Genomic DNA, 12765 nt, shown 5'->3' with positions numbered 1-12765 from the left:
GTCGGCTAAGTGAGACATGACTATGAAGCAGATTGCGTCCCGATCCGAGAATCTGGGACCCCATGCCTACTATCTGGGACTTCGCCATACCCTCCAGGTGGCCCTGGCGAGAGCAGACCCTTTGTACAGCTCCATCCCTCCCTCCCTCCCCACCCACCGAAGAGCCTCACCGCCTACCTGCAGCTTGGACCACTGGATCCTGCCCACGCAGCGGGAGGCGTTCCGCCAGGCGTGCTTGGCCCCGTAGATGAGCTCCGTGTCTTTGAGCTGGTAGGTGCCGGTGGTTTCGATCTCTTTGTTCACCTCTTCCAGCCTCTCCGTGTGGGCTTTGGAGCCAAACCTGAGCGAGGAGGGAAGGGACATGGGAGTGTCACCTCTGCTCCCGAGTTAGGGGTCAGTGGAAGGAGTGAGCCATTCCGGGAGGCCAGAAGCTGCAGCAAGTCTGGGTCCATATGTGGAGACAGTAGTTCAAGCATAAGCAGACTGCAAACTCCAATGTCCACAAAGGCCCAGCAGGGACTAAACTGGCTGGGTGGAGACTGTGGCCAACAGGCGAGCCCGTGTCTGGCTCAAAGGTCTCCTTTCATGGGACGAGCACTGGGTGTTATATGTAAGTGATGAATCACTAAATTCTATTCTAAACAAACAAACAAACAAAATTTGATTAAAAAAACAAAACAAACAAATAAAACCAAAGGTCTCCTTTCAAGAGAAACTGGATATTGGATTTTTATTTTTATTATATATATATGTATATATATATATATATATGTGTGTGTGTGTGTATATATATATATATATATAGTGTTAATTTTTTTTATTTTTGAGACAAAGAGAGACAGAGCATGAGCAGGGGAGGGGCAGAGAGAGAGGGAGACACAGAATCCGAAGCAGGCTCCAGGCTCTGAGCTGTCAGCACAGAGACCCATGCGGGGCTTGAACTCCCAAACTGTGAGATCATGACCTGAGCCGAAGTCAGACGCTTAACCGACTGAGCCACCCAGGTGCCCCTTTATTTATTTATTTTTAAAGATTTTTATTTTAAAGTAATCTCTCCACCCAATACGGGGCTCGAATTCACAACCCCAAGATTAAGAGTCACTCTCTCCACTGACTCAGCCAGCCAGGCACCCCTGGAAATCTGATTTGTAAAGGGGACTCTCCTAATTTTTAAATGATGACAAGGAATTCAAGTTTAGAAAGCTGAAAAAATTATTGTAAAAAATTTGGGGCTTACAAAAAGGTATCAAAAACAATATGATGAATACTCAAGCCCAAGAAATAATAAATGAGGGGCGCCTGGCTGGTTCAGTCAGAGGAGCGTATGACTTTTAATCTCAGGGTTGTGAGTTTGAGCCCCATGGTGGGTGGAGAGATTACGTAAATAAATAAAACTTAAAAAAATAATAGAAGAGAAATGATTTTATAACTCCTTGGGGACTATTTTCCCATCATAACCCACTTTCTTCCTGGAAGTGTCTCACGCTTTTCTTCATATGTTTGTCACACGTGTATATATTCCCTAAATCACATACAATATTGTTCTGTATGTTTAAAAAGCTTACATAAATGATGCTACCCTGAATGCATTCTTGCACAAACTTATCCTTTCCTCCTTTTGCACAGTTTGTTTGCGAGCTTCATTCCCACAAATGTGCCGAGCGCTAACTCATTCGCCTTTTTACAGCTGTGTAATATTCCCTGACTCAGAAAATACCATCACTTACCCATGCATCCTCCCGTTGAGGGAGTCGAGGAGGTTTCTGGTTGGCTCTCTCTTTTTAATTTTTTCCCCTATTATAACAATGTTTCGGTGCACATTTTTACGCATACCTTCTGGCGAACACGTGTGAGAGTTTCTTTCGGGCACGTATACCTAGGCATGGAGTTGCTTGAAATATTTCAAATTGAAGCAACACTTTGCAGGCCAGACAAAGACATTTCTGGGGGCCAGATTTGGCCCTTGGGCCGCTAGTTTTCAACCTGTGTGTGTATGGTGGGCGGAGCCCTTACTCTTGGTTCAGCTGTTGGCATTGCTGGAGCTGAAGTCTTTGTCCCTGGTACTCAGGAACTCGCCCTGGGTCCCCGGAGTCAACATACACTTGCCTTTTAATTGATGAGTAGTACTGGTCAATGAACTCTTTGGCGAGAGGGAAGAGCTGTTCTTTTGTGCGGACGTCTTCAGGCCTTCGTATCTGCTGAGAGGGGAGCATGATGGAGCCCATACAGATGTGCTCGGTGCAGCCCATTTCCTGGAGGGAAAAGAGAGATTTGGGCTACCACTTGGAGGCACGTGGGGGGCTGGGGCCATGGATCTGACCTTTGTGGTGGAGTTGACTTGGCCTTTAATTCAGCTTCAAGTCACTGTAGGGTGTGGTCATCAGGCATGGTAAAGAATGATGGGCAGCATTCGAAGGTCCCCAAAGTGTTTGCTCTACCCAACGAGGGGAAGAGGGGCTTTCTGACTGGCACTCCCTGGGAATCAGACTCATTCCTACCGAATCCTCGAGTATTTTCTGAGCCCGTGTTCATCAAGGAAGAACTACTGTATGGCTGAACACATCTATGGCACATTGACTGCAAAAAAGGCCGTCCCAATGCCTCCCTTCCCTGCATCCACACCCTTTGCAATGTGGCTTTGCAGCAACTGTCATTGAGAAGCGGAACCTCTCCCCTCTCCCCTTGAATGTGAGCTGGTTTTGGCCAATAGAAAATGGCAGAGGTGACACTGTGCCCATCCCATGACTAGGCCTCAAGAGATCAAGCATGCTTTTGCTCATTTCCTCTGAAACCCTCGCAACCACCACGGGAACCAGGCCGTGCTAGCTTGCTGGAGGATGAGAGAAACCACATGAAACAGGTGAGCGATCACGGCCAAGGCCATCCTAGCCAGCCCACCCAGAGCTGACCCCTCAGATGACTGCAGATGCTTGAGATCAACTGAGACCAGCAGGACCACCGAGGCAGTCTGTGGACTTTTGAAAAATGAGTGGTGGCTGTTTCAAGCCACTGCGTGTCAGGGAAATTTGTTACACGGCTATAGCTCACCGATACAATGTTCTTCTAAGAAGCTCAATTTCAACAAAAATGTAAAGCAATATGGTGATTTGCTGACTGTTAAAAATATGATAGGGGCACCTGGGTGGCTCAGTCGGTTAAGCGTCCGACTTCGGCTCAGGTCAGGATCTCACAGTTCATAAGTTCAAGCCCCGCGTCGGGCTCTGTGCTGACAGCCTAGAGCCTGGAGCCTGCTTCGGATTCTGTGTCTCCCTCTCTCTCTGCCCCTCCCCTGCTTGTGCTCTGTGCCCCTCTGTCTCTTAAAAAATACAATAAAATGTTAAAAAAATGATATAAAAGTTTAGCAGAAACACGATGAAAGCAAAGGAAGGGCTTGCTCAAGGCTCCATCAGCGGTCAGACTGTGAGAGATGAAGAAAATGCGTTCAGAAGCAGAAATTCTTCTTGAATTCTTTCAGGTTCAAGGTACACAAATACAAAGTATTTCTAGGGCAGCTGGGTGGCTCAGTTGGTTAAGCGTCTGACTTCGGATCAGGTCATGATTTTGCGATTCATGAGTTCGAGCCCCACGTCAGGCTCCATGCTGACAGCTCACAGCCTGGAGCCTACTTCATATTCTGTGTCTCCCTCTCTCTCTGCCCCGCCTTGTCTCTCACACCTTGTCTCTCTCGCACCTTGTCTCTCTCTCTTTCTCGAAAATAAATAAAAACATTAAAAAAATTAAAAAAGAAAGTGTTTCCATGAGTGAGTAAGTATCTGCCAGTGATTCTCAAATGGGAGGGGACTTCCCACCCAGGGGACAGTAAGTAATATCTCGAGACATTTTTGGTGCGGTCACAACTTCAGGGGGGCTACTGACATCTCACGTGTACAGGTCAGGGGTGATGCTAAACGTCCTACAGTGCACGGGGCGGTCCCCACAACAAAGGCTTAGCCAATGCCAAATGTGGTTAATTGTGAGGCTGGGCCACGCCCTGCTGGGGTACTCACCAATGTGCTCTTAAGGTGAAGGGTGTCAGTGAGGACCACGTCGGTCTCCCAGTTCTTGACCTTGAGGAAGCGGGGGCACTTGGAGGGGCTGCCGTTCTTTGTAGGAGACTGTTTTCCCGAGGCAGGGGGCTGGAGGAGAGATTGGGGGTGGAACATGAGACGGGGCTCGGGGGGCACTCGAAAACTGTCCTCTGGGATTCTTCCTGGAATCTGCCAGAGTTACCAAGGGTCTGCAGAGAGAGGACTCGATTCTCCCGGGGTGACACGTGCAAGGTGGCTGGGAACCTGGTCCCTCTGCCTATGAAGAAGGAGGCACCATGGAAAAGCCTTTTGGGCTCCGTTCTGGGGAGAGGGGTCAGGAACTCAAAGGTGGTCTCTCTGGTGTCTAACACAGGTCTTAGCATACACCAGGGACTCAATGAATGTTTGTTGAATGAGCAAATGAGCAAGGGACACCATCAGCCTCTCTGAACGGTACTGGCTTTCAGGCCTGAGGAATCACACCCGAAGCTCGGTCAGGTTACTTGGATTTCCGGGCTTTCCTGCTACAGCCCAAACTCACTATTTCCGCAAGTACTGGGGAAACAGAAAAGATTTAATTGGATAGTTTTGAAGCATGAATATTTCCCCAAACTTCAGGTTTCTGCCTCTCAAAAATGCCCAGTGCGTTCCTGCCTCAGGGCCTTTGCACTGACTGCTCCTCTGTCTTGAGCACCTTCAGTACCCCATTTGTCTTCACTTCTATAAACAAATTGCCCAGTAGGTGGTGGGGGATAAGTCCTGGGCTGACCATCGTGGCCCATCCACTTGAGACCTCATTACTAAGGATCACATTCTGTCTTGGGTGTTTCTGAGGAACTGTCTTCCTGCTTTTGCACCAGACAAGCATCAGTCAGTCAGCGGCTGTCAGGGAGAGGCAGCAGGCACACCTTGACATGACAGCTGAGTGAGAGAAGGGAGAAGACAAGCCAATGTGGAGTGATATTCATACCAAAGATCGGAGCACTGGGTAGTGACCTTGTGTCAGGGCATGCTCACACTCAACTAGTATTTATTGAGGACCTATTATGGGCTAGACACTGTTAGGCACTGGGGACACTGTAATGAGCAAGACAGAGAGTGCCCTCGCCCTTCTGGGACATTATTGTCAGAGAAATGGGGATAAATTATAAGTAAACCAATACCCAAATGATATAATATCAGTTGGTTGTAAGGATATACATTGATGACTAAGTGGAGGAGAGAAAGGCAAGTGCAAAGACCCTGAGGTACAGATGAGCTTGTTAAGTTCAAAGGGCCAGTGAGGAGGCCAGTGTGGCTGGAGTGCGTGAGTACGGTTAGTTCAAGGAGATGAAGTCAGAAAGGAGGCCGAATCGTCATCTCATCAGCTTGAGGGGCTCAGGATGGTGAGGAAGCTGTGCATTCCAATGAACTGGACGAAGTCCGGGAAAGAAATCCGGAGCACACTGAAGGACTACTACTGGAAACTGGCATTCAATAAGCACTCACTATGTGCCAAGCAAAATCTTATCATGCCCATTTTACAGATGAGGAAACTGCGGCACACAGAGAGGTTAACTAAGTCGTCCAAGGTCACAAAGTTAGTAAACTGGAACCAGGAGTCAAATCCTAGCAGTCTGTCTTTCAAACCATGTCCTGAACTGCTGACTCTCCTGCCTCTTGGCCATTATGCATCATTCATTCATTCAACATGTGTTTATTGAGTATCTCCTATGCTCCAAGCAAGGTAGCAAGGGCCAGGCCTACAGTGACAAACTAGACAGATGTGATCTCTGCCCTCATGGAGTTCATTGTGCAAGATGGGGGTCAGGGGACGGATGACAGTTTACGAGTCATTAAAACCAGGTGCAATGGCTGCCCTAACGTGAGAAGTTGGTTGTGTACAGGGCACTGTGGAAGCCCACAGAAGGGGCATCTGACCCAGAGCATTTGGCTTCTAAGTAGAGACCTGCAGGACAAGTAGGAATTAATCCGGCAAAGAGAGAAGAGCAAGGTCTTGTGGGCAGAAGGAACAGCTTACGCAAAGGTCCTGAGGTGAGAGGCATACCACAGCCACCTTTCTGGCCAGCAGACTAGAGAAGCTCTGTGCTAAAGCGTCTGTGCCGCCATGTTGGAATCTGGGGCCCAGAGGGTAGGTAAACAGCATGTTAAAGACCTCTCCAGAACCATGCAAGAGTTAGCAGAGAACAAATGGAAGGTGCCATGACTCCTCATCTTCCACACCTCCCTGCTGTGGCCAGATCCGGTCATCCCCAGCGATTCCCGTCTCAGTGCTGGGCATCACCATCCAACCACCTGTGCAAGCCACAGTTGGGGCCTGTCCTGAACATCATTCTCTTCATCCCCCGCAGTGAGTGCCTCCTCAGGTCCCACCATTTTAGCTTCTCCACAGCTCTAGAACCCACCGCCTCCTCTCACTTCCCATCGAACTGGCGAGCCCCCTGGCCAGGCCAACATCATCTTTCACCTGGATGAATGCAATCGCCTCCTGAGTGTCAGCCATCACTTCCTGCTGCTGGCATGAGAATCTGCTACCCTTAGGGCACCTGCCAGTGCGGTCATTGGGGTCATTGCCGCAAGTATCACTACAGTCCTGCCACCCCGGGGGCAGGAGAAGATCCTTCTTCCCTTCACTCCCGTTCACATTTTCTGCTTGCTCAGCTCCAAGTTATGGAGCACCCCGGCCACTCTCCCTAAATACTGGGCATCACTCAGCCAGGTTACAAACTCTCTTGACCATCCCTAAGGATGTTCCAGAGGCTGAGGAGTAGCTGGAATCCCAGACGGGGGATAAGAGGCGCCTTGGTGGCACTGGGGTCAGGCCTAGGACCCAGAGAGGGGGTGCGAGGGCAGACGGTGGGGAGCACAGTGAGGCGGGAGGAAGAGGTGTGGGGTGCGGCTGGTGGGGGGGGGGGACAGCGAGCAGCCCTCATCGGCAGGGTGTGGAAGTAGCGAGGTAACAGGCATAATGAAAAAGGCCATCTGTGGAGGCTCCAGATGTGCGAGGGGTGGTCATTTCGAGCCCAGAACCTGGGGGCCCCGGGCGTGGGCCTTGCCCCGCTCCACCCTGGGCTGCGCCGAACGGCACCCCTGAAAGCAAGCATTAGGAGGCCTCTGGCGGGGCTGTTGTACTTGGGGCTTTGATGTTTTAATTAGCCAGCAGTCATATTAGATGACTCAGGAGGGGACAAATGGGGAGATTAATATAGCAGTCAGGGGCCCTGCATGGGGGATGCAAATGACTTTTCTGAGTGGGGACTGAAAGGTTCTCGCTAAAAATGCGCATTAGTGGCACTTGTGAGTTATTAAGCTGGGGACAGGACACACGCAGGCTTTGGGCTGTGGCTACGCGTGTCCTCTTCTAGATTCGTGTCTGGGGTAGTCAGTGGAAGTTTTTCAGGTGGCAGGAGACACGGGCTAGGTCTTGGTGGGCTCTGGGGGGGGTGCCCAGATGCTTGCCCCTAAAAACAGACAGGAGGCTCTGAACACTTAACTGACTGCACCCTGTTTCGTTCTGCCCCCTCCCTCCTCTCTCTTCTCCAAAAAGTACATATTGAGGGGGGCGCCTGGGTGGCTCAGTCGGTTAAGCATCCGGCTTCGGCTCAGGTCATGATCTCGCAGCCTGTGAGTTTGAGCCCCGCGTCGGGCTCTGTGCTGACAGCTCGGAGTCTGGAACCTGCTTCAGACTCTGTGTCTCCCTCTCTCTCTGCCCCTCCCCCCACTCATGCTCTGTCTCTGTCTCCTAAAAAATAAATAAACATTTAAAAAATTAAAAAAAATACGTATCGAGGGGTGCCTGGGTGGCTCAGTCGGTTGAGCATCAGACTCTTTGGCTCAGCTCAGGTCTTGATCTCAGGGTTATGGGTTCAAGCCCCACATTGGGCTCCACGCTGGGCATGAAGCCTACTTAAGAACAACAACAACAAAAAAATAAATACGTATCGAACACCTGTTGTGTGCCAGCGACCTGTGTTCTTGGCCCTACAGTGGTCCCCACTCTCATCCCACAATTGGGAGAAGCCTCATAAGGTTGCATGCAAAGGTTTGCAAACTGCAGCCCGGGGGCCAAACCTGGTCCCCTGCACATTTTTATACAGCCCATGAGCTAAGAATGGTTTTCCCATTTTTAGCCTGTTGAATAAAACTATATAAAAAAAAAGAGTAATGTTTCATGACACATACAAGGTATATGAAGTTCAAATTTCAGTGTTCATAAAGTTTTATTGGCACATGGCCATACGCGTTTGTTTCTATATTGTCTGTGGAGGCTTTTGTGATACAGCAACAGAGCAGGGTAGTTGTAATGGAGACCAAGATCATACAGCCCACAAAAGCCAAAAATATTTCCTACCTCTCCCTTTACAGAAAAGTCTGTGGACTCTTGATCCAAAGAATCGAATTCCAGTGGTTGAATGCTTAAGTTATGTTACTTATGTCTCCAACTGCATTAGCGATCTCTCCCGATCATCTTTTAAAACAGCACCCCACCACTGATATTCCCTGTTCCCTTATCATGCTTTATTTTTCTTCAAGGCCCTTATCCCTGCCTGCAATTTATGAGTATATATGTTTCTGTAGGTGAATGCATACGTATCTATGTCTCTATGTCTTATACAGATAATTGGATATAGATACAGTTTTCTCTCTACCCGCTGTCCACTTAGCTCTATCTGCATATGCTACAAACACTTGAGGTCTGCGATGGACTGAACTGTGTCCCTCCTGAATTCATACGTTAAAGCCCTAACTCCCCATATGACTCTGTTAGGAGACAGGACCTTTAGGAAGTAATTAAGGTTAAAAGAGGCCATGAGAGTGGGACCTAAACTGATAGGATTGGTGGCCTTATAAGAAGAGGAAGAGACATCTCTCTCTTTCTCTTTTTCTCTCTCAGCGCACGCACAGAAAGGCAGAGTTAGGGCACAGTGAGGGCGGCCGTCTGCAAGCCAAGCAGGGAGCCCTCACCCAATGTGACTGTGCCGGCATCCTGACCTCTGACTTCCAGCCTCCAGAGCTATGAGAGATAACTTTCTACGTTTAAGCCCCAGAGCCTGTGGTATTTTGTGATGGTAGCCCGTGCTGATGGATGCCAGGTCTAAATGCATTTCAAAATTATAGAGCCCCTCGAAGGCTAAGCCAAAGGCTTTTGTCTTGACTTAGTAGAGAAGGGGGGACCCTGGAAGCTGCCTGATGCAGGGGGGAGCTTATCAAAGCTCTAGTTCAGGACACATGACTGCAAGGGCTGCAGTGGGGAGAGGGTGAGGGCAGAGAGACCCACGTGCAGGTGGGAAGGCGGAACACAGCTGCAGCTGCAGGGGGGTGGGAGGAGCTGGAGATTGGGGTGCCAGCAGCAGCAAAGACAGCCTGGGGGTGTGAGAGGGTGGGAGGGCAAGGGACCAAGTCAACACTGACTCGCAGGTTCTTCGTGAGTGGGAGTATGGCGAGCCTTCTGGAACCTTCTGGAGCTTTCTAGCAGAGATTAGGGAGTAAGGAGCAGAAGAGATGGCAAGGTGGAGGGAGGGGGGATTTGAAGGCAGGAAGACAGACACGAGACATCAGAATCTGGGAGATCTAGAAATAGAGGCCAAGCACCTTGCCCTCCCCCAACTGTGGGCTGTCACAGTCAGGGGCCTCCCAGGGGCCTCCCCAGGGATGGGGCCAAGAGCTTGACAGCAGGGAGGGAAGCCCCTGGGAGACACAACATCTTAGGAACCATTAATGGGCTGAACTGTGTCTCTCCCATATTCATATGCTGGTGTCCTAACCCTCCAGCACCTCAGAATATGGCCTTAGGGCACCTGGGTGGCTCAGTCAGTTAAGGGTCTGACTCTAGATTTCGGCTCAGGTCATGTTCTTGCGGTTCATGAGACTAAGCCCTGCGTTGGGCTCTGTGTTGACAGTGTGGAGCTTGCTTGGGATTCTCTCTCCCTCTCTCTCCCCTGCTCATACTCTCTCTTTCTCTCAAAATAAATAAACATTAAAAAAATTAAAAGAAAAAAAAGAATACGGCCTTATGTGGAGTCCTAAACAAGGCAATTAAATTAAAATGAGGTCATGCAGGTGGGCCCTAATCCAATATGGCCAGTGCCTTTATAAAAAGGAGAAATTTGGGGGCACCTGAGTGCCTAGTCGGTTAAGCATCTGATTTTAGCTCAGGTCATGATCTCACAGTTCATGAGTTTAAGCCCCGTGTCGGGCTCTGTGCTGACAGCTCGGAGCCTGGAGCCTGCTTCGGATTCTGTGTCTCCCTCTCTCTCTCTGCCCCTCCCCTGCTCTCTCTCCCTCTCAAAAATAAATAAACTTTTTAAAAAAAGTGGGGAGGGAATTTCGAGGCACACACACACACATACACACACACACAGAGGAAGAAGCCGTGTGAGTATCCCCAAGCCAACGAGACAGGCCTGAGGAAGATTCTCACTCGCAGCCCTCAGAAGGAAGCAACCTGCCAACACCTTGATTCCAGGAGCTCTCCAGCCTCCAGAACCATGAGACAATACATCTTCTGTTGTTTAAACCACCCAGTTTGTCATGCTTTGTTAGAACAGCCCCGGGAACGAACCCAGCAGCTAAAGCCCAAACCTGTACGAGGCAAGTAACTTCTTACTCTTTGACCGTCAGCACCAGGGACAGCTTCTCCCTCCTGGGCCTGCAGCAAGCAACCCACGGCACTTGGCTTGTCCTAAAACGAGGGCAGCATCCTGGGGCTGAGCCGGGCGTCAGGCCAGCCACCCTGGGGGGCCAGATGCCGCACGCCGTGCCCTCAGCTGCAGCCTCAAGCAGCATTGTTGCAGCCTGTGGGCACCGCCTCCCCAGGGCAGCAAGTGTAACCCGGTTATGAGCTGTGGCAGCTCAGGGGCCAGGACCACAGACCCGCAAACCAGCAGGTATGTGCCCATCTGTGCCGTGAAAAAAATTGCTACTTATAAAACTTAACTGGGGCACCTCGGGGGCTCAGTTGGCCAAGCGTCCAGCTTCGGTTCAGGGCACGATCTCACGGTTCGTGGGTTTGAGTCCCGCATCGGGCTCTGCTGTTAGCACAGAGCCCACTTGGGATCCTGTCTCCCTCTCTCTCTGCCTATCCTGTGCACGTGCTCTCTCTCTCTCTCTCTCAAAAATAAATAAACATTAAAAAAAAAAGAAAAACTTAACCAACTGTGTTTCGTACCTTGGAGTATAATTTCCTTGTAGCGTATTCCAAGCGTTATTTCTAAAGTGATTCATTCTTTATAATAAGTCCACCGAAGCTTGAAATCGTTTATTCTCTACCCCCCTCCCCCCAATTCAACAGTCCATTTTCTGTAGAGGATGATTAAAGAAAGGAGGTACTCCACAGTCAGACCATCACAGTTTGGATCCACAGACAAGGGCCTCTGCAGATAAGGGGTCTTTATGTTATTTTGTTGAGTAGATGCTTAAAGTTGCACTGATGTTGCAAGGCAACTAAATGTTATTAGACAACTCTAAATTTGGTCCCATTACCAGACCAAAATGTATCTGTGCATTATGAATTAATTTTAATGTTTATTTTATTATTTTTGAGAGGGAGGGAGAGACGGGGGGAGAGAGAGAGAGAGAGAGAGCGCGCGCGCAAGTGAGCACGAGTGGGGGAGGGGTAGAAAGAGAGAGGGAGACACAGAATCCGAAGCAGGTTCCAGGTTCCAAGCTGTCAGCACAGATCCCGACTTGGGGACTCGAACCCACAAACTGCAAGATCATAAGCTGAGCTGAAGTTGGACACTTAACCAACTGAGCCACCCAGGCACCCCGAATTCACTTTAAAAGAAATCTTGGAATTACCTTGTGGCCTAACCCCCTTCTGCTCTATTGGCACCGTGTGCGTGTTTAAATGAGAGCATTAACTTGCTAAAGGTAAATATTTAAAATGCACAGCAAGCTTGGTGATTATGTTTTGTCCTTTTTACCTTTTAAAATATCCTAGGACCCTCGGAAAATGGAAGTGGGTTGGGGCTCTATCGACCTCTAAGGATCTGCTTGGAGAACTACCAGTTTCCACAAAGAGGAGGAAAAGTGACTTTGACCGAACTTGGCTTATCTGGGAAAAGAATAGGAATACGGTTTGATGCGATGAATAAGCACGCGGAGTGGTGTCACGGATTCCTGAACCAGACATCATTGTCGCACTGGAAAGCGCCAGGACGGCTTGCTTTGAATATACTCACTATTAAAACAAACAGTTAGCAAAAGACATGGAAATTCCTGCAGGGCTGAACCCAAACCCCCATCAATTCAGGCCCCGCTTCCTGGCTCCTCCCTGGCTCTGAACACCTGGGGCGGCAGGATAGGAAGGCTGATCTCATGGCTAAATGACCTATAAAGACCCTGAGGGTCACCAGCAGGTGACATCGTGGGTGGAGGGAAACAAGGTTTGGATTTGGCTGCCGCTGGGGCCTGACGAAGACTCTGCCCCACATAATTCCCAGAAGTATCTTTGTTGAGGCTGTTTTTGTCCCCTGTTTGAGGGCGTCCCTGGAACACTGGGTAACGTAACAGAGGGGGGGTACTGAAGGCACTTTGGGGAAATCCAGCCTAGATGGTCTTATCCTGGTCACGAGCTGGAACCAACCAAGGGATAGCTAGTCCGATTGAGCCGGGGGCGATAATGAGTTCAGTAGCTGTTTATCGCTTGGGATTTGGGCACCTTCCCACAGAGAGATTAATCTCCAAACACAGGAGTTTCCTTAAGTGCTCAGAGAGGCTTAGGGAAGGGAATAAT

General features: G+C 49.6%; 1 protein-coding gene across 1 annotated transcript in view; it reads right to left on the bottom strand.

Annotated features, from left to right (window-relative positions):
* Window positions 1–12765, bottom strand: part of NOS1 (nitric oxide synthase 1) — a 90880-nt gene that overhangs the window by 55964 nt on the left and 22151 nt on the right. The window contains 3 exon segments of the mRNA XM_032595421.1: window positions 178–340; window positions 2107–2252; window positions 4008–4136. Coding sequence (XP_032451312.1) covers window positions 178–340; window positions 2107–2252; window positions 4008–4136 — 438 coding nt within the window.

This window comes from Lynx canadensis, chromosome D3 (assembly GCF_007474595.2).
Source record: "Lynx canadensis isolate LIC74 chromosome D3, mLynCan4.pri.v2, whole genome shotgun sequence".
Lineage (NCBI taxonomy): Eukaryota > Metazoa > Chordata > Mammalia > Carnivora > Felidae > Lynx > Lynx canadensis.
The sequence above is the reverse complement of the archived record's forward strand: the minus strand, read 5'-3'. Positions and strand labels throughout refer to the sequence as shown.